This window comes from Gopherus evgoodei, chromosome 4 (assembly GCF_007399415.2).
Source record: "Gopherus evgoodei ecotype Sinaloan lineage chromosome 4, rGopEvg1_v1.p, whole genome shotgun sequence".
In the NCBI taxonomy this organism is placed as follows: Eukaryota; Metazoa; Chordata; order Testudines; family Testudinidae; genus Gopherus; species Gopherus evgoodei.
Window position 1 is genome coordinate 120,506,732 of NC_044325.1, and position 26,432 is coordinate 120,533,163.

Here is a 26,432-nt window from a genome sequence, read left to right on the forward strand (position 1 = left end):
CGTCATCGGTGCCGTAGCAGGTGTCGGCGCCGGGCGATCCGACTTAGACGAGCTCTCTGGCTGCGGTGCCGCTGGCACGGAAGCAGCAGGAGCAGTAGCTCAACCACGGCGCGTGCCGGGGAGCCGTCAGGCACCGGATTCTACGGCCCTCGTGGGACCGGGATCGACGGTGCCGACGTCGTCGGTGCCGGGCGAACCATCTTAGACGAGCTCTCTAGCTGCGGTGCAGTTGGCACAGAAGCAGCAGGAGCAGTAAGCTCTACCACGGCGCGAGCCGGGGAGCTGCCAGGCACCGGATTCAGTGGCCCTGGGGGACTGGAATCGACGGTGCCGAAGTCATCGGTGCCTCTGCAGGTGTCGGTGCCGGGTAACGCAACTTAGGCGAGCTCTCTGGCTGCGATGCAGGTGGCACGAAAGCAGCGGGAGCAGGGGGCTCAACCACGGCGCGTGCCGGGGAGCCGCCAGGCACCAGCAGGAATCGTAGGCTCTCTCGACCTCGGAAGAAGGGAGCGGTGCCGAGTCGACATCGGTGCCGGCGACGGTCGGTGCCGAAAGGCCTTGGTAGTACCGGCGGGGTCCGGTGCCGAGGAGGCGCTTCTGCCCGCCGCTTGAACATCGCTCGGCGCCCAAGGTGGAGGGGTAAGTGAAAGTCCCGCACCTTTTTGTTCTCGGCTTAAAAGCCTTGCAAATGGGGCACTTATCTGTCAAGTGATTCCCTGAGGCACTTCAAACAGGAGTCATGTAGATCTCTCTTCGGCCGCGGCTTCTGGCAGGCCGGGCCCCTTTTAAAACCCGGTGAGCCATGCATGGCTCCGGCACTGGGCTCATGGAAGGGGCTACTTCCTGAACCCCGCTAACTAAACTAACCATGTTAGCAAAGAAACACGTATAACCATACAAATATATATATAAAAGGGTTATAACTGCATAACTATATACGAGAAAACGAGTAGCTAGGGAAGTGGAGGTCAGCTAAGCCGCGCTCCACTGTTCCAACGACCGACACGGGCGGTAAGAAGGAACTGAGGAGCGGGTGGGCCGGCAGGAGTATATATCAAGCGCCATGGTGGCGCCACTCTAGGGGGCGACCTGCCGGCCCACTGAGTTGCTAGGGTAAAAGTTTTCCGACGAATGTGCACGCGCGGCGCGTACACCTAACTGGAATGGATATGAGCAATCACTCGAAGAAGAACTTGTCTGTGTCATATCCTGTGACCAACACAGCTACAACAACACTTCAAACAGCAACTGTTTAGTGAAAGATGTCAAAAAAATTGGCTCAATTTTGGAAGAACAAGAACTTGGAAATGTCAAAGTTTGTCCCAATGCAGCTTCCCCTTTGTGCAACCTGCCCTGGCGCTCAGTGTTAGGTGATGGTACCACTCCCCCCTGCAGGAGGAGGGAAGGAGGAGGCCAGTACTGCAGGAGCACAGCTGGTGGCCCTAGGTGACCAAAATCGATAGCAGTAGGACACGTTATGATCACAGGAGCTGCTAGGCTGCATCAGACCATCTGTCCAATATCCTGTCTCTGACAGTGACAAGCTGCTTCAGAGCAAAGTGCAAGAAACTGCAACAGACGGTTCTGGATTCACCTGCCTGTAGGCAAACTTTCTTCCTAGCCCTCACCAGTGTGAGGCCATGCCCTGCAGCTTGCAGGTTTCTACTCTTCCCCTCAGTGAAGGAGCTCTCACTCCAGCCCTGGACCACAGGGTGGAACCTCCGACCAGCAGCAGCTGGAGCTAAAGGTCAGGGAAACCTAGAAGGAAGTGGTTGCCTTTGAACCCGCTGTTGAATAGATCTGGAGCCTGTGCACCTCGCTTCCTGCTCCGCCCAGCAGATTGTGCAGAGCTGTCGGGAAGCTAAGTGCAGTCAGCGTGGTTAGTAGAACAAGCCCATCTTCCCTGAAGCGCCTGAGTCACTCACGTTACACCACTGGGAATCAGGATACCACCAGCCCTGGGGACGAGAGAGCCTGGAGCAGGAGGCTGGGAGTGGAGGTGCTGTTCTTAGAGCTGTCAGTGACTTGCTGGGGGGGTCTTGACAGTGGCATTTGCCTTCTCTGTGCGTCCGGTTATGGAGTCAGTAACCCTGAGCTGGCTTCTGGGGAGGTTCAGGCTGCTGTTTATAAAGCAAAGCAGGGCTATGGCTCAACGCTGCCATGTGAGCAGTTTTCAGGGCTGAGACAATATATGACCCAGTGTAAGCCATGATCTGCCCTGGCAGGCAGCCATGTTCCAGGAGCATGTCGGATCCTGCAGAAATCAAAAGCTGAAGGCACATGGTACTGACTGCCCTTTGGGGGGCCCTGGGACCCATCCACTGGAGCACGGCTTGACCTTGTGCCATGGGCTCCCTGCACTCAGAGAAGTCCCAGGGCAATGTGTGGGCATGGAAGATGCTCCCCCACCTCTCTGCACAGTGGGGTCAGAGGAGCTGAAGCAGGACTCACAAAGGCAGCCCTGGTACAGCTCATGGTCATCTTGCCTCGGCAGGGATGCGGGCTCTGAGCCACAGGCCCACATTGGACCTGACTCCCCACCCTCACCAGGCTAACCCCAGGAATGAAGCCTAGGAGGTACCCAGGAGTGAGGGGAGACTCTGACGCCCAGGGAGAGCTAGATCCCCCCACACGGTGCAGCCCCACCCCTGCTGTGGAGCTCAACCTGTCTCTGCTCAGCCTCAGGGAGCTGCCTAGGGTGGCGGGGTGTTGCAGACGTCAATTTAGCAGGCGCTGCGGCCTGGGACAGGTTTAGTCAGAGCTCCCATTCCCTGCTCCCCCTGGGGGTGAGGTGGAGCACGCAGCGGGTGAAGTTGTGCAAGGGGCCGCTCCCCCGCCAGCCCACACTTGCTGACTCAGCACGGGAAACTCATTGTCCCGGCCGCTGCGGGATTCATGTTTAAAGGCTCATCGGGGCCACTCCGAAGCATGGCAGGACTTTAACTGCCACTTCCCAAGCTTCTCAGGCTCCCACTGGTAGTGGGCAAAGGGGACTGGGAGATGCTGTTGCTTGGCTGCTCTGCTGCAGTTTGAGTTTGTCCCAGCACCTCTCCCCACAAATGCACGTTGACCTCTGGGCTCCCCTCTCTAGCTAGGCAGACCTGAGCTGGGGCAGGGCAGGAGCTAGGACCTGCGGGGTTCTGCTCCTGGCTCCCGTCCTTTGTTGCCAATAAATGCAACAGAATGAATAACAGCCATTGCGGAGGGGGACAACCTTAGTCAAGACACTGCGTCCATCAGTTATAAGGAGATGATCAGAGTAACTTCCTTACCTCCCAGGAGTTGCTGACGCTTCCTCAAGCCCTGGGAAGCTGAAAAGCTCTGAGCGTTACTGTCACTGATGGGGGGGGGGGCGTTATAACTAATCTGCAAACACTGCGTCAGGGACACCAACTGCTGTAAATTTACTGGTGCTAAACGAGACCAGAAGCAGCCCTCTCTCCTCCTCCAACCCCCCAGTCAAAGCCCTTCTCTTAGCCTCCTGTCACTGATTTCCCCTGCCATGTGCGCACGGTCAGCTGGCAGCTGATTTGAATTCCCTCCAAGTAGGATTGTGCCCAACTCCGCCACACCCCGGGCACCTGCTGCATCCCCTTAACCCCTGTCAGGGCCAAGCTGAGGGATTTGTTAGCACATGCCCCTTTTGTCCATGACTCTCTGCTCTGCTGCCTTTTCGGGGCCTGAGAACCTAGATCCCCCCCCCCCCCCACCGGGCCTGTTACCTCAGCACACTCTTCACCTCTGTGCCGGAGGGAGGGCTACAGGCCGAACTGCGCAAGGTGCTGTATAAACACAGCGTAAGGCACTCCCTGCTCCACAGAGCAGCCAGTGGAGACAGACAACGGGTGAAAAGAGAGAAGTGTTATCCCCATTTCCAAAGGGGGACCGAGGCCCAGAGAGATGTAGGCCCTGTGTTTATTCACACTCGTTCTGGTTCAGTTAAATCTGTGTGGACACACTGATTGCAATTTAAGGGGTGACTTGTTGCAGTTTAATTTATCCCTGTTCCCATTTGACGTAAGCTGACTGAAAAAAAGTCACTTGGACAGGACTAAGGTGGCCACACAGGGGCTTGCACCTGTTTAACCCCTTCGTTTCCACCAGGGAAGCTTTTCTATGTAGACAAGGCCTCAGAGACATATCTGGACAGCCTGGGGCAGGACAGGGAATTGAAGCCAGATCTCCCGAGTCCCAGCCCAGCTCCAGAATCACAAGCCTATCCCCCTCCCCATTTCCTTCCACCCCACCTGTGTCATGCACACTGCCCCCGCTTCCCCCCCAAGAAAAGCTGCGAATTCCCCTCCTTTCACCTCCTCCAAACCCCTCCTTGAGGCTCCCTGGGGCCATGCTGCCTGCAGAATGGCACCAGCAGAGAGCCACATTCTGGGCTAGTCCATGGGGAGGCAGGCCCGTGTCAGTAACCTTGGCATCATGGCTTGTTTGTCTCAGCCACCTGTCGGGTCTGGGCATAAACTAGGCCTGCAAATGCTTCAGGGCGAGAGCTGCCTTTGTCCTGTGTGCGCGCTGCACCCGGCCCAAGGGGGGCGCTCCAGATCCTGCTGGGGCTTCTCACACTACTCCAGTGGTTTTCAACCTGTGGTCTTTGGATCCCGGGGGGGAGGGGAGCTGCAGATTATGTGTAAGATTTCCGAAGGGGTCTGCACCTCCATTCAAAATTTTTGAGGGGTCCACAAATGAAAAAAGATTGAAAACACTGAGCTACTGTAATGCAAATGAGAACACCACATTCTGTCTAGCCTTACAAACAGCAACAATACCTTCTAGCCACCCAATCCAATCTAGCAGTGTTTGGAATGCGCCCAGCCCCTGGTGTCGGAGTGCTAACCATCTGCTGCATCAGAGGTCAGCACGTTCTCAATGGCCGCCCAGCGCCTGGGAATTCACACAGAGATCCCTGGGCCTGTGGGCCATGGCTGTCTCTGGTTTCTGGCTTGCGGCAACGTGGCTGTAAATCGTGTACCGCCTTGTGACATGGCCGAGGACAACTGCCTGCTACTGCTGCCGGTGCCAGGGCTTCTCCTGTTAGATCCAGTAGCACGAGGCTCTGTGCTGGTGTTTAAGGTCCTGGCTTCAAGCCTTGCTAACTGCCCATGACACAGGTTACCCGTGCTGGTATTTGCTGGGGAGAGTGGCTGGAAGTTGATAGTCTAGCTGTGCAGCAGCAGCTGATGGCTTTACGCTGTGCCGAGCGCCTGCCACCCCTGATCTGTTTGCAAAGGAAGGAAGCAGAGACAGAAGGGAAATCCCAACCAAGACATTCCTTTTATTTTTTAATAATAAAAAACAAAACAGACATAACCTCCTGAAAACAGCTTCCTACCTCATAATTTCACAGAAATTAGCTTGGAAACGTTGCTCGTCCTCCCTGCTCCGATTCCTGCCTCAGGCCCTCCCCAGGGGGGACATCACAGCCCCTGGGGGAGCAGGCTCCAACCAGCCCTCCCTAGGGGCTGCACCAGGAATGTCAACAACACAAGCGTCCTGCAGGTGTCAAGCAGCCAGTCCCACCCTGCCATGACCGTGCGCCTGCTGGGCAGCTGGCTGCTCCCCCCAGCCCCACACAGGGGAGGGAGGCACGTCAGCGTAAGACATTAGTAGCAGTGTTCGGCCTCTCCGGGGCTGCGCTTCATCCCTGTGTCCTCCCCCCCACACCTCCTTTGCCCACAGCAGATCTCCCCCCTTGCCCACTCGTGGTGCTAGTATCACCCGTGCCCCCCGTGTACTGCCCTCCTCCCTTCCCCCCCCAGAGGGGCCAGTAGCAGGGAGGGAGGCTGAAGGCTTTGGGATGGCTTGGCAGAGAATCTCTCCGGGACACCGTATTTACCAGCCCATTCCCTCCCTCAAATGCTACCAGGCCCAGGAAGCACCGCCCTGCGCCTGAGCTACTGTCTGATTCACCCACAGGCACCGCGGCGTCTCACTCTGCTCAAGAAGGGCTGAGCTGTGGGACAAGAGCCCTTCAAATGTGGATGGAAGGGAAGAGAAGGGGACAGAGGTGAGTTTATAGCGCATCCCCCACAATGCCCCCAGGAGTGCTCTGAGGACGCCCCTCCCAGCCGAATTCATGAGGAGATGCCCATTGAGTGGATCTGGGCTCCAGCCAGGGGTGGGACAGCTCCCAACTGCTGGGCAGCTAGGCACAGTGAGCCTCAATCAGCCGCTCTGCCCGGCCCCACCTCACCAATGGCTTCAGGAACCTCCCGGGTTTTTGACTGCAGATCTGGGGCTGGGGGATTTCCTGACCAGACAGCTTGTGGCCCATAGGGCACAGCACCCGCCTCTGAAGGTAATGGGGCAATGAGGCACGATGCGCTGGCATCATACCAATCCCATCGCTCACTCCTCACCTTCCGAGTGTGACAGGGCATGGGGCCAGCGAGCTGCAAGGCCCTGCGCACAGATCTCCACACAGTATGTTCATCCAATGAGTACCCAGCAAGGTTCCCGTCTCCCTCTGCACGGATAGCACGTGGCCTGTGTATTCACCTCCCGGCCCCGCTATGGAACAGGGAGCTTGGCCTCTCCCGGCCACACCAAAGAGGGGTGCATGGAAGCTCACTGCGACTCACGCTGCCCACAAGGGGTGCAGCAGTGGCACGGGCACAGCAAGTGTGACACCCTGTGAACCTGGGCACCTCCCCAGTGTTGCTTAGCAGGGCTGGTCCTGGGACACCAGGCCCAGGAGGGAAACCCAGCGGCCAGGCTGATAAGCCCCTTCTCCACCTCCTCTCCAGGGGCTGGCTCCAGGCCTTGTTTTACCACCCTGCTCCCTGAGGGGCTGGAGGCAGCATGAGGGGCTGGTTGGCTCCCTCCCTCTGACGGAATCCCTGACCCTCAGTGCTAATGAGTTAATAAACTGGTTTCTCACTAAGAAATTAGAAGCCTTAAGAAAAATCACAACCTCCCCCCTCCCCTCAAAGTAACTGCGGTTTGTTTAGAGAGCTCTGGAGAAATCCCCAGCCTCTCGCTCCAGCACGGTGTCTAGAGGCACCGCCAGTGGCCCAGAGACGACTTCCACGACTGCACAGACTCGAGGTGGCAGAGCCGAGGCAGCTGGCTTTGCTGAACAGGCTCGTCCTGCCCCGGTGTGCGGAGGAGCCCTGGGCGTGGCTGGCAGCAGGGCCCAGGACCTAGTCTTTGGGAGCCTTCTTGCTGCGGGAGTTCCACATGCCGCGTTTGGAGTGGTAGTAATGGTAAAAGTTCCTGAGGCGCAGGCGTTCCACCTCCAGCCCGCTCTGCAGGACCCTGCGCGAGGAGAGGGAGACAAAGCTTAGGAGAGCGCGGTGAAGAGGGTGCAGCCACAGCAAAGCCTCTGGGTTTTTTTTCCCCCGTTCCTCAAAGGCAGATAAAACCTGGTTCCCTGAGAGAAGAAGAGGCTTTTGTTCACTGTCACAAGCGTGCTGCCTTGGGGCTGTGTTTGCTAACACCCATTGACCTCAAACACCTCAGGAACGTGTGGGAGGAAAGCTCTCTTTGATAGTCAGCGCTCCCCACTCAGTACAATGGCCACCTCTGAGACCTCCAAGGAGTTCTCTCACACAGCCAGTGGCGCCCTAACGTGGCCTTTCCAAAGTCTCCAGCCATTGTGCCCTCCCCACTACTGTCGGGGTAATTTATATATCAGCATGGAGGGAAAAAAGGGGAGGGCACAAATCCATTTCCCCCCTGCACTTTAAAGAAAAAAAGTACTGGAGATGTTTCAAGCAGATTTGCTCCACACAAGCCCCGTCTTTGCTGTTGGTGGGCGTGCTGCTCCTGGCACCCACTGCTGCCCATGCCAAGCTCTATACCCAGGCATGAGAAACCTGGGTCACAGGACAGGGCAAGCAGAGCTCACGCCCAGCTTCCCTCCCCTCCCCTCTGCCCCGATTGTGTGGTACCATAAAAAAGCCCCTCAGAGTCACAGGGCCTCAGAGGGGTTAACCCCCCCCCGCCATCTTCTCTGCCAGGCCCCTGAATCAGCCATGTGTGTCTGAAAGGCATTAGGCCAGTCTCCATGCCCAGCCAGCATGCAGGCCCCCCTGGCAGGGAAGAGGCGCTGGGCAGGAGGCCCCGCCAGCCATACCTGTCCAGTAGCTCCCAGTCCTCCCCGCCCCAGCGGTCTCGGAACTCCTCCGTGTTCATGCCCCCGACGCGGTCAAAGTCCGACTTGTAGATCCCAAAGAGGCCGAACCCGTTCACCTCCCAGTAGCCTGAGAAAGGAGGAAAGAGAGGTGACTCGCTAGGTCTCAGAGGGGAAGGGGGCTCCGTGCAAGAGGGGAGGGCAGGGCAAGGAGCGGGGCTGCTCCAAAGCCCAGTCAGGCGGTAGCACTGAGCAGGGCCAGCGCTTCCATTAGGGGACACTAGGTGGTCACCTAGGGCGCCAGGATTCGGGGGGTGGCATTTTGTGCGCTCCCCATGGGATGCACGGGAGCTTCCAGTTCTGCTCCTGTCGCACCGCCGAAGGATCTTCTGCCGACGTGCCATGGAAAACAGCGGCAGGCACTTGAGCAGCTCAATGGCTGCTGCTGTCGCCTGCAGCATTTTGGCAGAGGGTCCTTCTTTGGCGGCGCGACAGGAGCGGAACTGGAAGCTCCCGCGCGCCCCATGGGGAGTGCTCAAAATGCCGCCCCCTGAATTCTGCCTAGGGCGCCAGAAAGCCTGGTGCCGCTCCTGGCACTGAGATCCCTCCGGGCTCTGCCATCGTTTGAGGCCACGCTGCCCTCTGCTGGAAACCAACAGCAGCACACAAGCACAGAGAGGCTTCTGATCCCGGCCCCATAGAGCGAACTGGTCCCCCAGAAGGTGAGACTGCGGCTCCACTCTCACACACGAGCTCCTGAGTTCGCGGGTACTAGCATTCAGCTAACTGCTCACTCCAGGGCTGCTGCAGCTTCCTCTGAAGTGGCAGGTGCTGGGCCCTGTCAGAGGCAGGACGCTGACCTGGATGGGCCGTGGGAAGAGAAAGGCTAAGCTGTTCATGCACTAAACATCCAGCTGGCCCTCACAGTGCAGGCACTCGCCTGAGCGTGCAGCCCAGGAAAGCAGCCGCCGAGAGCCAGAGGGATCGAGTTTAAAGGAGCTGTCTCACACTCAGCCAAACGTACGGCATGGGACCAAACCGGCAGTGCAGGGCAGGTGTGCTGCGGGGGGCAGAGGAGGGAGAGTGCTGCTCCAGCTAGCTCTCCAGGGGAGGCTCCGGAGGAAACCACCTCCAGCCACACCCTGAGCAGCTAGGGTGGTCAGCACCATGCGGGAAGGAGAAAAGTAGAACCTCAAGGAGCTGGGATATTTATTGGTGAGGAGCTCTGCCCCCCAGGCAGCTCCCTGGGAACGTAGTGGCAAAATAGGTTAAGGAAGCTTGTGCTCGGGCAGCGCTGCTCTGCGGCTCCACCTACTGACCTGCTGCTCCCTACGTTGGGATCCAGTGCCAGGCTCCCTGCACACATAGGCTGCCAGACACCCTGCAGGCTGCTCAATCCCCCCGCACTGCAGTCTGGTCAAGACAGCTTCTCATCCACAGCTTAAGAGCGCACCATAGCACTGCTTCCATCCCTCTCCCCACTCCGCTCCCCGAGCTCAGCCCCAGCCCCTCTCCGGATTGCCCCCCTTGTCTCCTCTGCTCACTCCATGTCTCCCACCAAGGAACCCCCTTTGCTCAGAATAGCTCCCCTCCAACATATGCCCAGCCCCCACTGCTTCCCCCAGATCGCCGCTAAGAACACCTTGATCAGAGAGTCTCTGCACACCACTGACCACCCCCGGTGCCTGGGCTGGGCCTGCTTCTGCATTTAGGACAGGAATTTCAGAAGGGGCTAGTAACTTGGGGTGCCTGATGGGAGACACTTTAAATAGGCCCAATTTGCAGACAGTCTGAAGTCAAACAGAGGCTCTTGTCTCCGAGCTCTTTGGGACTGGGATTCATTGTTCTGTTCTGAGAGCAGCTTCAAGCTCCATATAAAAGCACAGTGCAGCCTGCCATCAGCACGGGGCTGACGCAAGTGCCCAGCTGTAAGCACATGAATAGTGCCACTGATGTCAGTGAGACCATTCGGGCGCTTAAAGCTCCTGCACTGGAGTCTTGCTGAAGCGGGGCCTATATAAATAATACCAGCACCGCAACGTGCTAGCACATTGGAACTACACCCTGAAAGCCAGCAAGTGGCATGGCTGTGATCCCCATCACCACACCCCTGTGTGCCTCAGTTTCCCCATATGTCAAATGGATACCAGATCCCTTCCACTGGAGAGCACAGTGAGATCTAAGGGGTCCAGTGCTAGATAAAGATGATTAGTTCTTGTGGCAGAGTTCTGGCAGAGCACTCTGGTCACTGTTTAGCCAGTTAGGTTCCTGGGGACAGCCTGAGTGAGGAGTTGCTGATTACCAGATCAGATTGGGACCTGGCTGCTAACAAGATAATTAGCCCATTAACAAGGAGACTGGACAAAATTGCCCAGGAAGGCAAGGCAAGGCAAGGCAGGGCAGGGCAGGGCAGGGGTCTGATAGAGGGAGCTCTCTGTGTGGGTGGACCTCTTCCCACCCCCACCCCTGGGAAGACTGACTGTACAGCTGCGTGAGGACGTAGAAGGTGGTGAGGAGAGGCACTGTAAATAAGTGACACGATGGTCTTTCCGAAGGGAAGGTCTCTGAGCGGACTGGGTGAGAGCAAAGACGATGGGAGCGGAGGGTGCCCCGTCACAATGCTGCTCAGTCTCTGTGTGCCTCTCACAACACAACGTGCTGGATTAAGCTATGAAGTGGACAAGGGAAAAAGCGACAGCAAATCTTACTGATGAAAGTGGTATCTGAACAAACCTGCAGCCTCGCCCGGCCATATTCACTGGGCGACAGCACAATCCAGTGCTGGGGAGGTCGGAGCTAGTTCGAGGGGTGGGGCTGAGTGGGTTACAGCAGAAGTCAGGACTCCTGGGTTCAATTCCTGCCTTGCTATAAGGCCCTGAGCAGATCTCGCCCTGTAACTGGAAGGGGGGATGCTACACCCTCCCTGCAGGGGCTGCATGAGGCTTAGTTAAGGCTCCGGGAGCAGTCCGTCGCCCTCCCTTAAGAAGCACCCAGCATTATTATTCCTGCTCACCCCCCGCCCCCAGCCTTGGGGCGCAGCAGTAATCGCAGCGGGGAAGGATGTGCAGGTTTAAGGAGGAGCAGGGAAGATGCTGAGTTTCTAACACCAGTGTAGCCCGGCTCCGTAAAGCAACCAGCCTGGACCTGGAACACAATTTTAGGTAGCAGCAGGTTGCTCATGTAATAGGTTTCAGCAGCACAGCGCTGAGTGGCTGCATCAGGAGCCCTGCCACGCTGCCTGCACGGTTAGCTGCCTCAGTCCATTAGCGGCTCCCATCCTCGGGCGCTGGCTCCCTGCATTCGAAAGCCCAGCATGTTTCCCACTGCGAGAGCACCCGTGCACTGGGGGCGTTACCGTTGGGGTCCCGCGGAGAGCTCCCGCATCCCAGCCTCATGACGATGGGCGCGTAGGCCAGCTTGCCCTCCACGCAGTGCTTGCGGATGCTGTCCAGGATGTTGAGGGGGAAGTGGATGTGCAGGTCACACAGGAACACGATGCTGCGCCCGTCCTGAGGGAACCAAGCACAGAGAGATGTTGTGACCAGGCGGCACAGCCCACGGCAAGCCCCTGGGGGCAGGACGGGACAAGGCCAGCGGCTCTGAGAGCCAGAGCCCTCCCACCGTCTCTCACCTCGATGGAGTCCACCCCGGCCTGCAGCCCTGCTGAGCGCTCAAAGTTCCCTGTGCGCTTCAAGTACTGGTACCTGAGAACAATGCAGACAGTTAGCGGCAGCTGGGAGAGGGGAGCCGAGCTGGGGGCTTTGTGGGGGCAGAGCTCAGTGGGCACTGCTGGGCTGAGTGACCATGGGGAGTCTCCAGGTGGGGACACTGAGGCGGGAAAGGAATTGTCTGGAGGGTACCAGGGGCCACTGAGCCAAGGGAACCCAGCTGAGCTCCAGGAAGCCTTTCATGGGTTAACACAGTACAACTCTCTGCCCCCTCGAGTGGCTACCTGCGGTTGAGAGTCCATTACAGCCTTCTGGCTCTTTAGCTCAGGCAGCAAAGGCTCTTGCTTTTAGATCGAAAGGTCCCAGGTTAACCCCTTCCCTATAACCCTGTGCTATCCCCCACTGGGGGGCGCTGTGTTACACTCAAGGCCAGAGGGGCTCGCACGCCTGACCGCTGCTGGGGACATGGCTCTGCTTCGCATAGCAGGAGCTTTCCAAAGAGGGACAGCACAGAGATGGGCTGGGGGTGTGGAGAGCCATGCAGGGCAGCCAGGGGGTTCTGTACACAGACTGTTAGCAGCTACAGGGCTCTCTTCCTCTCCCCAGCTCGAAGGCCCCTCTGGCCCGCTAGCCCCTTTGCAGCCTGCCTGGCTCTGAGATCAGCTGCAGCATCAGCTGTGCACTGGCACAGTATGTCTGCAGGGCAGATTCCTCTGGATCAATCAGATCCTCAACACTCGGAGAGGTTCAGGGGTGTCCCCTCCCGTGTCCTTTAAGTAAACATGGTCATGGCCCATCCCAATACCATTCAGCAGGGGGCACACTCCACCCATGGGACGCTGTCTCCAGGAAAAGAGACGGGTTGCGGGGATTGCAGTGCCAGGTCTGCTGATGGCAATGCGTCCTGTGGTGCAAGATGCTTGGGGCTAAGGGCACAGGAGAAGGGTGGGCAGTGGGTCAGGGTCAGGCGTGACACTATAGATGAGTACAGCAGCAAGCCACCAGCCTGCAGATTCGCTGGGGCAGGGACAGCGTCTAACTGCCTGTTAGGATGGTACCTGAAACAATGTGACCATGATCTTCAGTGGGGCCTCTGGCCACCCCGTAACACACATAGCAGCAGCACAAAGTGCATGTGTGCGTGTGTGAGGAAACAGGCTCACAGCCAGGCTGGGGATGCTAGATGCCAGTCCAGGCTCAGTTGGCTGGGTAGAATGAGGGGGCTCATTGTGAGGGCATTTGGCGATAGCCCCACAGGGTGCAGTTACACACACAGCGTCTGGGGCTTGGGCTTCCACAAGCGCCAGGGAAACCAGGACCAAAGCTGCTGCTCTGCACTCAGCTCCTCCAGCAGCGCAAGGACTCTGGGAGGGAGGAGAGAGGTCACCTCCGTGCTGCCTGGGACTCCCTTCCCCAGATGCTGCAGGGCTTTGCTGGGCGTGTCTGCCACAGATGAGGCCAAAAGTGGAGGGTGCACTTTGGGCCCAGGCTCCTGTTTGTGGGGCTGGGGGTCCGGCAGGGAGAAGGTGCTGGGCTTGGCACTGGTGGGGAGGGACAGCGGCAAGGAAGGGCTCTGGGGCTCCCTGCTCCGTTACCGAGGCAGTCGGGCTTCCTGCAGCGCCTTCTCCACGTCCATGTCCTCACTCTCAAAGTCCACCAGGATGACATTGAAGTTGGCATCCTTGGTGTCCCAGTACAGGCCGGCCATGTCCGCGATGAACTGCTGAACCCAGCGCGCCTGGTTCTTCACTGCCCACAAGCAGACACTGTCAGGGTCAGTGCTGCCCAGGGATCTATACCCTGCCCCGGGGCTGACAGCCAGACCCCAGCCATCCCCCAGGGATCCACTCTCCACCCCGGGGCTGAGAGCCAGACCCCCAGCCAGCCCCCAGGGATCCACTCCCCACCCCTGGGCTGAGAGCCAGACCCCCAGCCAGCCCCCAGGGATCCACTCCCCACCCCTGGGCTGATAGCCACACCCCCAGCCACCCCCCAGGGATCCACACCTGGCCCTGGGGCCCAGAGCCAGACCCCCAGCCACCCTCCAGGGATCCACTCCCCACCCTGTGGCTGAGAGCCAGACCCCCAGCCACCTCACAGGGATCCACACCAGCCCCGGGGCTGAGAGCCAGATCCCCAGCCACCTCGCAGGGATCTACTCCCCACCCCGGGGCTGAGAGCCAGATCCCCAGCCACCCCCCAGGGATCCACTCCTCACCCCTGGGCTAAGAGCCAGACCCCTCCTCCCTTCCTCAGGGATCCACTCCCCATCCCCATGACGAAGAGCTAGACCACCAGCCACCCTCCATCTAATGCTTTGAATGACCCCAGAGGTCCTGGTGCAGGTGGCTGCTTGGGGGGACCTTTGGTCCCTGGAAGGAGGGTGCAGATAACGCCCCTTCCCCCACTGCGGTCTCAGCTACGCTCTCACCTGGCACCACAAAGTGCACCATGACATCCTGCCTCCAGCTGAGCCGCAGGGGTCGGCACAGGATGGGCTTCCCATACAGCAGGCTCCAGGGGCTGGGCTGGGGCTCGGTGGCCATGGGCGTGGGCCCCTCGGGGTTGGCCTCAGTGCTGTCGGCTGGCCTGCCCTGGTGCAGCAGGACGTAGACGTACTCCGAGAGCCGCACGGTCCTCTGGCCCCGCTCCAGCAGTTCCAGCTCCAGCAGGTAGCGGTTCCCTCGCGCCGTGTCTCGCCGCTTCTCCACGTTGACGATGCGCAGCAGGGTATAGATCCTGGGGGAATGGACACTTTTACCTTCCCAGGCGAGGCCCAGGCCAGCATCCCACACCAGGGACTCTGCTCTCCACAGCCTGGCTAGTTGAAGGACAACATGCAGCCCTGCTCCCACCCTTCCAGTAGGGGATGTGATCCAGGCCAGGAGAGCACTCCCACCCTCCAGAGGGCAGGCTCTGTGGTGTGGGAAAGCAGGATGGGGAAGCTCATGGCTGCATTCCCCCCTCGCCCCAGGAGGTGCAAGGCTGAGGATCTGTTGGGGGAGTAGAGTGTGTGTAGCCAGGGCTGGATGTCCATGAAGACCACCCTGCTCTTTTGCCTGCCCAAGTGGGGGCAGGACTGAACAGAGCTTAGCCCTGCTGGTCCCCCTGGCCCTGGGTCTTGCTCCATGATTTCTCTCCCTACCCCCCATTCTTCTCGTTGAGCTTCTCCATGTACTGGGCCACCACGTCCACCACCTCACTCTCGCTCAGCTGCAGGTTGCCCGAGACGTTGCAGCGCAGGTCGTTCCAGTCAGAGCGCAGGAGCTCAAAGTCCACCGAGCTGACGCTGAACGTCCTCTGCCAGTTGATGGAGTCCTCCAGCCAGCTCGGCTGCAGCTCTGAGTTCTCGTAGCTGTAGTCCGACACCTCCTCCTCCTCCTCCTGGGCCTTGCCCAGGGCCTCCTGCTGCGACGCTATCACTTCCGACATCCTAAGGAAGGACGTCACCCGCACCCCGGCCGACAGGGCTGCCTCTGAGGAGTTGTAATCCAGGGCTGCCACTGCCGCGGTCCTGGCTAGGGTGGTGGTGGGGACCTCCAGGGCCTCCTTGCCAAACAGCCCCTCAGCTAGTGGCAGCTGTATGCTGGGCCGTGCCCTCCGCTCGCCCACAGCCTCGGGGTCCTCGTGCCTGTACAGCTGCTCCCACTTCCTGATGCTGGCCCTGGGGCTCTTCCTCTTGGAGGGATCCGTCTCCCTGGAGCCGTTGCTCGGGAGCCAGGGTGCCCTGTGGCCGGGGACAGTGCGGAGCTTGGTGGAGGGGGCGGAGTGCCTCTGGGGGGGCCTTGAGTTCAGGTGCACCCTCCTGAGTGGCTTAGGGTAGAGGAAGACACCGGGGAAGTTGGCCTCCTGCACTGGGGCCTTGCGCTTGCCAGGCTGCAGCCGGGTCACATACACCTTCTCTTCGGGCTTTTTGGTCTCCTCCTTGGCTACCTTCTCCTCCATGGACACCAGGAGCCTGCTTGGGCCCTGTGGCTTGGCCTTGCCCCCAAAGAGGGGCAGGGAGAGGTGGGGTTGGTGGCTCAGGACACTGCCTCGCCTTGATGGCGCCAGCAGCCCCAGCTCATCTTCCTCCCTGGCGTTTGCCTGTTCTGGCTCCTTGCGCATCCAGCTGAGGGAGCGCCCCCGAACCAGGGCCTGCTCTCGTAAAGGGGGAGTGTTCTCATAGCCCTGGGAGTCCCTGGCTGTGGCTGCGGAGCTGGGGCTGGCCCTGCTGTGTACGTCCCGGGTTCGTGGCCGCCCTGGTGTGGCACTCTCCACATGAACCGGCTGTTGCTGGTGGCGGAAAGTGTAGTAGTCTACGTCGCCCCCGTAATCCCTTGCAGCCAGAGGGAGCCCTTTGCCTTTGGTTCCAGTGCCCAGGGGTGGGCTCGGCCCCCTGGGGCTCTTCTCCTTGGTGTTGGGAGGTGGGTCCGTGGGCTCAGGACTGTCTGCTCCTTCCTCCTCCTCTTCCAGGAAATCTGCAAAGCAAACACACAGCGAAACAGACGAGATCCCGAGGCATTTGAATTCAAAAGGCACCTGGGACTTGGATTCTCCAAGCTCAGGTCACTGCAGTGTGCTAACCCTCAGCAGAGGGTCACAGCCAGAGTATTTCAGGCCAAAAGGGACTACCAGGCCCTCTAGTCTGAGCCCAGGCACATCACAGGCCATCAAACCCCATCCAGTTACCGGAGCAGACACATTATTACTGCGTCTTAACAGGTGGAGCCTGTGCAGGGACGCACCGATCCTGGCAGCCAGTATCTAACATCCAGGTTGCTGTGGGGGCTCTTGCGAGAACGTGATCCGGGGGAGGGGGTGCCTGCCTAGCTACCTGCACAGGTGGAACTGTGCCCTAACGTCCCACCACGCCCTGCATCCCTGGGCTTCAGTCAGCTGACAAAGGAGCTCAGGATCCAGCCCCTTCTTGGGATGGCAAGGAAGGAGAGTCCAGTGGCTGCGTCACTATCCTTGGGCTTGGGAGGCCCACATGCAATTCCCTGCTCCAGCACACTCTCAGTGTGACCTTGGGCATGTTACTTAGTCTCCGCTCCCCATCTGCGCAATGGGGACAATAGCACTGCCCCGCCGCACAGAGATGAAGACATGACAGAACAGGAAGCACTTTGAGATCTCCTGCTGAACAGAGATAGAGAAGAGCAAGGTGTTATTCATTTGTTAGCATTATTCAGGGATGTTTTATTGGCCAGAGAAGTGACACTGGGATGTCCAGAGCGGCCAGGAATCTGGGATTGGACCCTTGTCTGTCAGGCTGGTCTGCTAACAGTAAGCTCACTGGGGCAAGGACTGTCTCACTAGGTGTACGGACAGCACCCAGCACACCCTGAGCGGAGGTGGGGCCTCCCATTAGACAAGTAATAAATCATAACAATTAATACTGTGTCCATTTGTCAGTGGTATCAATCTCTGGTTCTTGGATTGACTGGCAGCAACTCTGAGGTGTTGGCTCCGTTCCCTTGTTTCAACCCCATCACCAAGGGAGAGAGTCTTGATTTTGCTACTGGACTAAATAATTGCGACGGTGTTTCGGTCTTTCCGGCAGAGGATCTGAAAGATGTTTCCACACAGTAATGAACTAGCCGTCACGCCCTTCAAGGGCACACATGAAAGGTTAGATGGGGCAGGCTCTGAGTTACTACAGAGAATTCTTTCCCAGGTGTCTGGCTGGTGGGTCTCACCCACACGCTCCAGGTCTAACTGATCGCGATATTTGGGGCCAGGAAGGAATTTTCCATCAGGTCAGATTGTCAGAGACATAGGGGCTAGGGTTGTACCTTCCTCTGCAGCTTCAGGCATGGGTCACTTGCTGGTTTGAACTAGAGTAAATGGTGGATTGTGTGTAACTTGAAATCTTTAAATCAAGATTTGAGGACTTCTGGAACTCAGCCAGAGGTTAGGGGCTATTGCAGGAGTGGGTGGGTGAGGTTTTGTGGCCTGCGATCTGCAGGAGGTCAGACTAGATGATCATGATGGTCCCTTCTGGCATTAAAGTCAATGAGTCTATTAGTGACGTTCTATAAATGGGAAGAGCGAGGTTTACAGTTCCCTCAGGGTTCCATTTTTGCCAAGTTGGAGAGACAAACAAAGGCATCAAACAGTAACAGAGGCACAACACACACAGAGCAAAGGATAAAATGATGCAGTTCACAGGTGCTGGGTGTTGATCTATACCAGCGGTTACACAGTTAAGACAAGCACACTGGACCAAATTCAGCCCTGGCGTAAGACCAGCTTTGATAATACAGTGCTGCTACTAGCCCCCAAGGTTTTTCTTATGCTCATGATTTGCACGACGGTAGCAGCTAGACACTGCAGTTGAAATCAGGGACCCACTGTGCTCGGCACTGTTCAGCCCTACGATAAAGAGACACTCCCTTTGAGGCCAGGAGTCTACATAGCAAAAACCCCCCATCCCCAGCAGCGAGTCTCAGAACCTGGGTCTACAGACTTGGGCTTGCAGGGCTCCCGGGTGATGCTACAAACAGCTGTGTAGACATCCCAGCTCAGGCTCTGAAACCCGCTCCTCCCTCTGGGCATCAGAGCCTGGGCTCCAGTCCAAGCCTCAACATCTACACTGCTATTTTTAGTGACATCGCGCTAAAGTCTGGAGACTCGGGTTTGGAGACTCGCTGCCACGTGGACACATCCAAAGAGTTTACATTTTATAGCACTTAGTATAGCCTGAAACGCTCTGCAGACATTAACAAATTAGCCCCGTGGATACGGATTATCATCTTCATTTTGCGGTAGGCAAATTGAGCCCGAAAGGTGCACTGACTGGCCCAAAGGCAGACAGCAAATGGGCAGCAGAGTCAGATGACATCCTCCCTCCTATCCAATCCTGTGCCCATTTCTCAGACCATGCTGCCTTCGTTCAGAACAGGAACAGTTCCTCCTTGGGGAGAGCCTCCGGTCGATTGCTGCTCAGGAGGGAGGTGAGTGGGAGGGCTCAGGCACCCCATGGTATATAAATCCTAACCATGGCACAGCCCTCTGGCATGAAATGATGTCACTGAAAGCTGGGCAGGAAGATTCATGCTGCTCCTAGCCATGGAATTCTTCCGTGAACTCCTTTGGAGAAGCCAGGGCTGCACGTCAAAGGGGCAGCAAAGCTCTGAGCTACTCTGATTAACACGCTGCACTCACGAAGGGACTTGGAGGGGAAAGAATTGACTGATGCTGTTTTAAGGCAATTAAGTCTCAGCAGAAATCAGCTTTGGCCTGGCGCTGATTTTCCCTTCCGGCTGCCGAGGACGCACGTGTGGGTGAGATGAGGGAGAGCTCTTGGGAACACACAGCATAGTGCAGGAGGGGTCGTGCGCATTCGTGGGTGGAGATCAGTGTGGCGCTGCCAGCGCAACTTCCCCCACAATGAGATGGGAACCCAATGCCCTCCCAGCCAGGCTGCTGAGACCGAGCTAAAGGCCCTTGGTGCAGCCGAGGGGAGGGGACCCAGAGTCATGTGTAGGAACCCCCCTTTTCCAGCTGTACTGAATGATTCCAGCGGGCTGATGGAAACAGCTCCACACAGGGGTTCACCGCCAGCTCAAGGAGCATGCTGGGAAAGTCAGCCGCAAAGTCACAGAGGTGCCAACGTGATCATGCTCAGAGGTGCAGGTCTGAGTGCCCTCAGGGGGCGGGGAGGGCAAATCTCACCAAGGGTTCATTGGGGGCACGGGCCGAGCGCCCCGAGGGGGCAGGGAGGGGGAATCCTGCCAGGGGTGTGTTGGGGGCACAAGGCCGAGTGTCCCGAGAGGGCAGAGGGGGGAATCCTGCCAGGGGTGTGTTGGAGGGCACAGGTCCAAGAGCCCCAAGGGAGCAGGAAGGGGGAATCCCGCCAAAGGTGCATTGGGGGCATGGGGCCGAGCAGCCTGAGAGGGCAGGGAGGGGGAATCCTGCCAGGGGTGTGTTGGGGGGCATGGGGCCGAGTGCCCCGAGGGGGCAGAGAGGGAGAATCCTGCCAGGGGTGTGTTGGGGGCACGGGTTCAAGAGCCCCGAGAGGGCAGGGAGGGGGAATCCTGGCCCTAGTGTACAGGGTGAGCTGCACTTGGAGGCTGGCAAGGCAAAGCCGTGAATCCGAGGGGATTCGGTGGTGCAGCAATCAGTAAATAGGAGGACAGATTCATTCACCAGTATCCAGAATTGCTGGGAGAGAGGCAGGAAGTCTCCATTCCCACCTGGCCTTGCCCCAGGGTCACTGACCGCCTGAGTGGGCTCACTCCTTCCTTTCCACCCCGCCCCCCAGCCCTGTCTGACTTAGTAACTTCTTCCCCACCACCCATCTGGTGCCCAATTCAGCAAGCAGGGCTCAGCGCTGGCACACAGAGCCTGGGCGTGCCAGGCCATGAAGCACCATCCCTGCTAGCAGGTGGCAGGACAGACTAGCACGGTGGAATGCTGCTGAGAGAGGGAGGGCAGCAGAGCAAGAGGCGTCGGCTGGGTGTGCGAGGGCTGCTTACTGTCTGAGTTCAGGAAGAGAAAGGTTCTCTGGCGAGGATCCTCCTCTTCCTCATCCATCTTCATGTACTTGTAGAAGCCAAACCTGAGGGGGGAGGGGAAAGAAGCAAAGCACAGCGTCGCCGAGATGCGCGCACACAGCTGCACTGACACTGGCCCAGCCTAGGGCAAACCAAACGAAACCAATCCAAACAGGGGCACCTCTTTAGTTCCATATCCTCTCACCTGGCAGGACCAGAGCTGAGATCCCCAGACTTGTTCTACTCTGGGGCCCGGGGGTAGGCCTGATCTGCCCACCCACTGCTGCGAGCCCAGAGTGATGGGCTGCTCTGACACTGGGTGGGCCCCACATTTCTCCTCTCAATCTCTTGCTGCGAATTGGAAAGTAAAGGAAACATGCTTCTCTGCTCCTGGAGAGGCTGATGCAAAGTGGGCATCTGCCCCTGGTCTAGCATTTCCTGAGCCAGCTCACGGGGAAGGAAGGTTGCTGTCTGGAAAGGGGCCTGGCACAGGATGCAGAGCCTGAGGAATGGGCTTGGTGGGTACAGTCTGGTTCCCGAGGAAACGGGGTCCGTTTTTCAACCACCACCCTTCCTGTGGGCAGGCCCAGGCCCCCTCAGCACCCTGGCTGGGCCCTCGGCAGAGCAGGGCCCAGGCTCAGTGTGTGGTTCCTCCCTGCGAGCACCTAGGCTGGGGACAGAGATTCTCTGGGGCTGTCCCTGCCCTGGCACTAAGAAGCCCTATGCCTAGGGGCTCTCTGTGTTGTGCCATAGAGTCCTCGGCTCCCATAACAGCAGTGCCAGCATAGGGCCCGCGCTGAACCTCCCTGCCCGCCCCCCCCACTCACTTCTCCAGGTAGAGGGGGGACTCTCTGTAGAAGCACTTGTTCTCCGTCTCCATGTGGGTGAGGCGGGTGAAGTCGTTGGGGTACACGAACGAGAGGTAGACCTGGGGAGCCGAGCAGAGAAGTCACTGAGAGCTTTTGCACCTGGGGCATGGCGAGGTACGCCCACGACCGGCGTCCCCCAGGGGTCCAGGTGTGGGCACACCTGGTGAAGGCTCTGAAGTCATGAGCCCGTTCGTGCAAGCTCCTTGGACTGTGGCGTCTCCTGGCAGAGAAGCCTGATGGTCATCAGTCCACAGCCCAAGCCGCCTCCATGGCATCTGCCAGGCCAGCACTCAGCCAGCTCCTCTGAGGGGCCCTAGAGACAGCTTGAGGCAGGGGAGGGGACTGGAAGGAGATGGCCCATTTCAGCGTTGGCGTCATGGCTCCTGACACTGTAGCCACCTGTGCCCGAGGCTGCAAGAACAAGGCTTTGATGGGCACTGCCTCAGAGGTGCAGCAGGCACTTGGAGCCAGCTGGTGTGTGCATTGAGAGGACTGCCAGGGGTCTGACATCTCTAAGACAGGTGAGAGACAGGAACTTAATGGGCAGGGCTCGAGGGCCATAAAGGGGTCTTCATAAAGGGAGCCTATTGGATGGTGCCCTCCCGTGTGTGTCAGAGAGCCCTACCCCTCTGCCAGCCTGTCTCCTTTCAGTCCCTAGAAGCACCGACACATTTGATAAAGAGACAGCAATGACCCCTTTCTACCAGCCGCCTTGGCAGTAGGGTGAGCCCATCAGCTGCTGTGTGGGTGAGGAGAAGGCAGACAGGCTGGAAAGGGTGCTGGGGTCAAGTCACAGCCGGTTGGTGGGAGAGCCGAGAGAGGGGTGCTTCCCATGAAGTGCCCCGCTGGTGCAGAGAGCCCTGTGCCCGGGGGCAAGGTGCCTCCCACACCTCAGTAGAGCACTGGGAGCGCATAATGACTGCAGAGCCAGCAGGATATAGAACAGGACCCCGGGGCTGCTCCTTGCACCCCCAACGCCCACAAGTCCCTGTGCTGCAGCTCTGCCAACCTGCAGAGACCAGAGGAGCTGTGCCCATGGGCCTGGTCCAGAGCCCCAGAACCAATGGGAGGCTTTCCACTGCCTCGGGCAGACCCTGCAGCCCATCCTGGGGGCACAGACACATGGGTTTTATGTCCACGTCTCCTGGTGACCCCCACAGGGTGAAGGTCAGGAAGGGGAGCAGAGACACGGCTGAGCCGGACACTTACGAACTGCAGGCCCTGGTAGCGGGCAATAGGGAAGTCCTTTACCACATAGGTGGGGCTGTAGGTGCAGGGCACCAGCACATTCTCCACGTGGGATGCCTCGATCTGGGGAGCTGGGCGAGAAGAAGTCAGGGCTTAGGCTGTGTCACATGGGGGGCCCTCAGCCACCCCCATATGCAGAGAAAGCCCATATGACCCTCTAGAGCCCAGCCCAACCTGGACAACTGCCCTGCCCACACTGTCCCCTATAGACCAACCAGCTTCTGTAGCCTAGCCCAGCCAAGCCCAGCCCAGACTAATCCCTATAGCCCATTGCAGCCTGGGCCACTGCTCATCCCATCCAATTCCCTATAGTCCAACCCAACCTGGGCAACTGCCCAGCCCAGTCCAGCCTAGATCCTATAGGCCAACCCAGCCCAGGCTAACCCTTATAGCCCATCGCAGTCTGGGCAACTGATCATCCTATCCCCTATAGCTCAACACAACCTGGGAGACCACCTAGCCCAGCCTCTATAGGCCATCCCATCCCACAGAGAGAGTCCCTATAGTCCAGCCCAGCCCTGTCCAGCCCAGGTCTGTGAGTGGCTCCTCACTAGGGCATAGAGCTAGAGGGGTGCAGAGGGTCCCTGGGTACCTGATCCTATCCAGCTTAATTTCCTTGCCTTCTCTGCACAGACTAACAGACGCTCTCCCAGCTGAGAGAGTTAAATTCCTGTCCTCATGTCACGTTAATGACTTGAAGTGGGACCATATAGAACATGGTTGTGACCAAGTCCTGTGGTGGCACAAAATCTTGTATAAAGGGGGTCAAATAAGGTGTCTAAGACCAGGTTATGGTTTGCTGGTTATGATTATACTGTCTATATATGTGTATCATTTTTGCAGTTGAAGTTATGACTATTGGCTCTATACTGTCTGTATTTCAAACTTATGCTATGCTTCTGGGTGACACCCCAGACAAGTTGGTGTCAGCTCTGCTTAGCCTGCTTGATGGCCCATTAAGGACCATCAGCTATACAATTGATCCATTGAGAGAAGGCAGATGCGCCTTGTAACTCAGCAAAGTATGCAGGGACATGCCTATGGACAGAACTCTGAGGTTTTTCCATACCATGGGATGGACAGCTTGTCTTTGCAACAAAGAAAGACAGACCACATGGCAAGAGAATATAAAAAGCACTGCAGCTCTTCCATCTGGTCTTCAATCCTGCTTCTTACCTCTGGAGGGACTTTACTACAAATGGAAGCTCTAGACAAAGGACTGATGACCCATCCCAGCTGTGGATGTACTCCAGAGACTTGATTTGAACCTGCAGTTTATTCTATTACTGCTACAAGCCTGAACCAAGAACTTTGCCATTACTGTATGTAATTGATTCCATTTAATCAATTCTTGCTCTTATCTATATCTTTTTCCTTTTATGAATAAACCTTTAGATTTTAGATTCTAAAGGATTGGCAACAGTGTGATTTATGGGTAAGATCTGATCTGTATATTGACCTAGGTCTGGGGCTTAGTCCTTTGGGATCGAGAAAACCTTTTTCTCTTTTATTGGGGTACTGGTTTTCATAACCATTTATTCCCATAACAAGTGGCACTGGGGATGATACTGGGAAACTGGAGTGTCTAAGGGAATTGCTTGTGTGACCTGTGGTTAGCCAATGGGGTAAAACCAAAGTCCTCTCTGTCTGGCTGGTTTGGTTTGCCTAGAGGTGGAAAAACCCCAGCCTAGGGCTGTAACTGCCCTGCTTTAAGCAATCTGTCCTGAATTGGCACTCACAGTTGGGTCCCACCAGAACCAACATGGTTACACCCCTCCAGCCCTGCTCTCCTCACACTCCTCCACCAGCAAGGACTCTCCTGGGAGCCCCTGCCTCACTTACTGAGGAAGAAAGTATCTCTAGGGTCGGGTTTGAGCATGTCGGCCCCATGCTTGTCCCTCTGTGCCTCTGACATGTAGCTCCCAGTGTGGCTGGCGAGGGACTGGGGGATGTGAGCCACGTGGTTCATCTTCAGAGAGGACTCGTCTGAAGGGCAGAACGAGGAGAAAGACCATAGTGACCCTGGGCCTTGACTCACATCCTGGCGAGGCAGGCGCAGGGGCTCCCGGCCCAGCGGGCCATGCTCTGGGGGTGAGGGCACCTAATGATCCCAAGTCCACTCCTGGGTGATGGGGCCAGAGATGTTCCATACGGACCCTCCCTAACCACAGCTTTAGCACCGACCCTAAACCTCACCCCACCCCAATTCCTTGACCCCAAATTATGCCTCATGCCAATCCCCCATGACCTGCAGCTTTCATGCTGCCTCCCAAATCCCATCCCGATATACCTGCCCCAAACCCCACCCCAATCCCGACCTGCAGCTTTAGCACTGATTCTCACACCCCACGCCATCCCAATCCCCTTGCCCCAAACCTGTCCCATCCCGATCCCCTCCAACCCGCAACCTTAGCACTGACCCTCAAACCCCACCCCATCCCTTCACTCGAAGCCATCCCAATCTCCCCTGCCCCATCCTGATCCCCTGACCTTCAGATTTAGCACTGACCCTCAAACCCCACCGCATCCTGATCCCTTCACCTCGAAGCCATCCCAATCACCCTGCCCCAGCCTGATCCCCCCCGATCTGCAGTTTTAGTGCTGCCTCTCAAACCCCATCCCATCCCAATCCCCCTGCCCTGCCCCAACCCTGCCCCTTGGTCCAGAGACTTCCACCTGCGCTGTCACCCAGGCCCCTGCCGCCTCACACTCCTTCCTGCAGGTGGTCAAGATGTCCGGAGCAGTGCAATTTCAAAGGCTAGGCCCCATGCGTAACACTCCCACTGGCCACCTTACAAACATCCAGCATAGGCGCATCTCAAGGAGATGCTACTGGGCTCTAGTGGAGTGGCTTCTGGCCTTCTCCGGGGGGAGGGAGATGTGCCACCTGATAGCAAAGGAGGATACAGACAGAAATCCAGATAGAGTCTCTTGGCAGGTATCATTTGTCCCCAGTCTTGCTCTGCTAGAGCAAGCAGACAATCTAGCTGATTTTCTAACCAGTGTCATTCTTTGCAGGTAGCATGCTTGTCCTCGCCTGACATTGAGGGGGTGGAGTGTCCTCGCCTGACATGGAGGCTTCAGGAAGAATACTGGTAAGTGAATCAATTGGTTTATGTGGAACTTGGAAATTACCCCCAGGATGAATTTCAGGTGGAGGTGAAGGGATAACTTCTCTTGATGAATATTAGCATATGGCAGGTCAGCCATCAGGGGGCCCAGCTCACCCACTCTCCTGGCCAATGTCATGGCGACCTTCAGGGACAGATGGGTCATTCAGCACATGGCCAGTGGTTCAAAAGGTGGCTCTGTCAGCACTGAAAGTACAAGACTGAGGTCCCACTGCAGCACTGGCTCCCCTATCGGTGGGAAGGTCCCAGGCCAACCCTTTAGGGACCTGGTTGTTACTGGGTAAGAACAGAGTAGCTATCTACTGGAGGATGGAATGCACTGATTGTTGTTAGGTGGACCTGGAGCAAGGTAACAGAAAAACGCAATGTCTTGAGGAGGTGGGCTTAAATAGCAAGACTACCTGCTGGCTCTGATAGCTGGTTCTGTTGCACCCAGGTACAGAAACATCCCCATTTGCTAGGCAGCATTTTCTGGTAGACTCTTCCCTGCTATGATTAAGTATAGTTTGAGTGGCCTGCGAACATGAATGCTACAGGTCTGATGATCATCCAAATGCCAAACAGTGAGGAGAAGAGAGAGATGTCTGATCCTGTTGTTCTCCCGAGTTAGCAGCCAGGAAGGGCTGAACGCTGATGGGTTGACTTTCGCAGGCAGTCCAGAAAGCAAAACTGTCTGGGCCAATTGGCTGCAAAGAGGATGACTCATGCTTTGTCATGACAAATCTTCCCTACACTCTGGGGGAGTAGTGGGACGGAGGGGAAGGCTCGTCCAGGACAGTAGGAGGGCACTGCCCCAGGAGTCCTGGCCTTGTGCTGCTCTGGAATCACACACGTTGAACTTGTTGTTCATCTGAGAGGGAAACAGGTTCCATGGTGACGTCCCCCACTGAGTGCAGATGCTGTTCAGCCCTGAATTGTGTCACTCCCACTCACGACCAGTCTTGAAATACCTG

The 26,432-nt window shown here is 57.6% G+C and overlaps 1 protein-coding gene across 1 annotated transcript in view; it reads right to left on the bottom strand.

Annotated features, from left to right (window-relative positions):
* Nucleotides 1-5,263: 5,263 nt before the first annotated feature.
* Nucleotides 5,264-26,432, bottom strand: part of B4GALNT4 (beta-1,4-N-acetyl-galactosaminyltransferase 4) — a 133,589-nt gene continuing 112,420 nt past the window's right edge. The window contains 11 exon segments of the mRNA XM_030560758.1: nucleotides 5,264-7,266; nucleotides 8,087-8,213; nucleotides 11,439-11,592; nucleotides 11,715-11,787; nucleotides 13,347-13,500; nucleotides 14,183-14,490; nucleotides 14,897-16,211; nucleotides 20,214-20,296; nucleotides 21,059-21,159; nucleotides 22,310-22,419; nucleotides 24,191-24,334. Coding sequence (XP_030416618.1) covers nucleotides 7,152-7,266; nucleotides 8,087-8,213; nucleotides 11,439-11,592; nucleotides 11,715-11,787; nucleotides 13,347-13,500; nucleotides 14,183-14,490; nucleotides 14,897-16,211; nucleotides 20,214-20,296; nucleotides 21,059-21,159; nucleotides 22,310-22,419; nucleotides 24,191-24,334 — 2,684 coding nt within the window. The 3' untranslated portion in view covers nucleotides 5,264-7,151.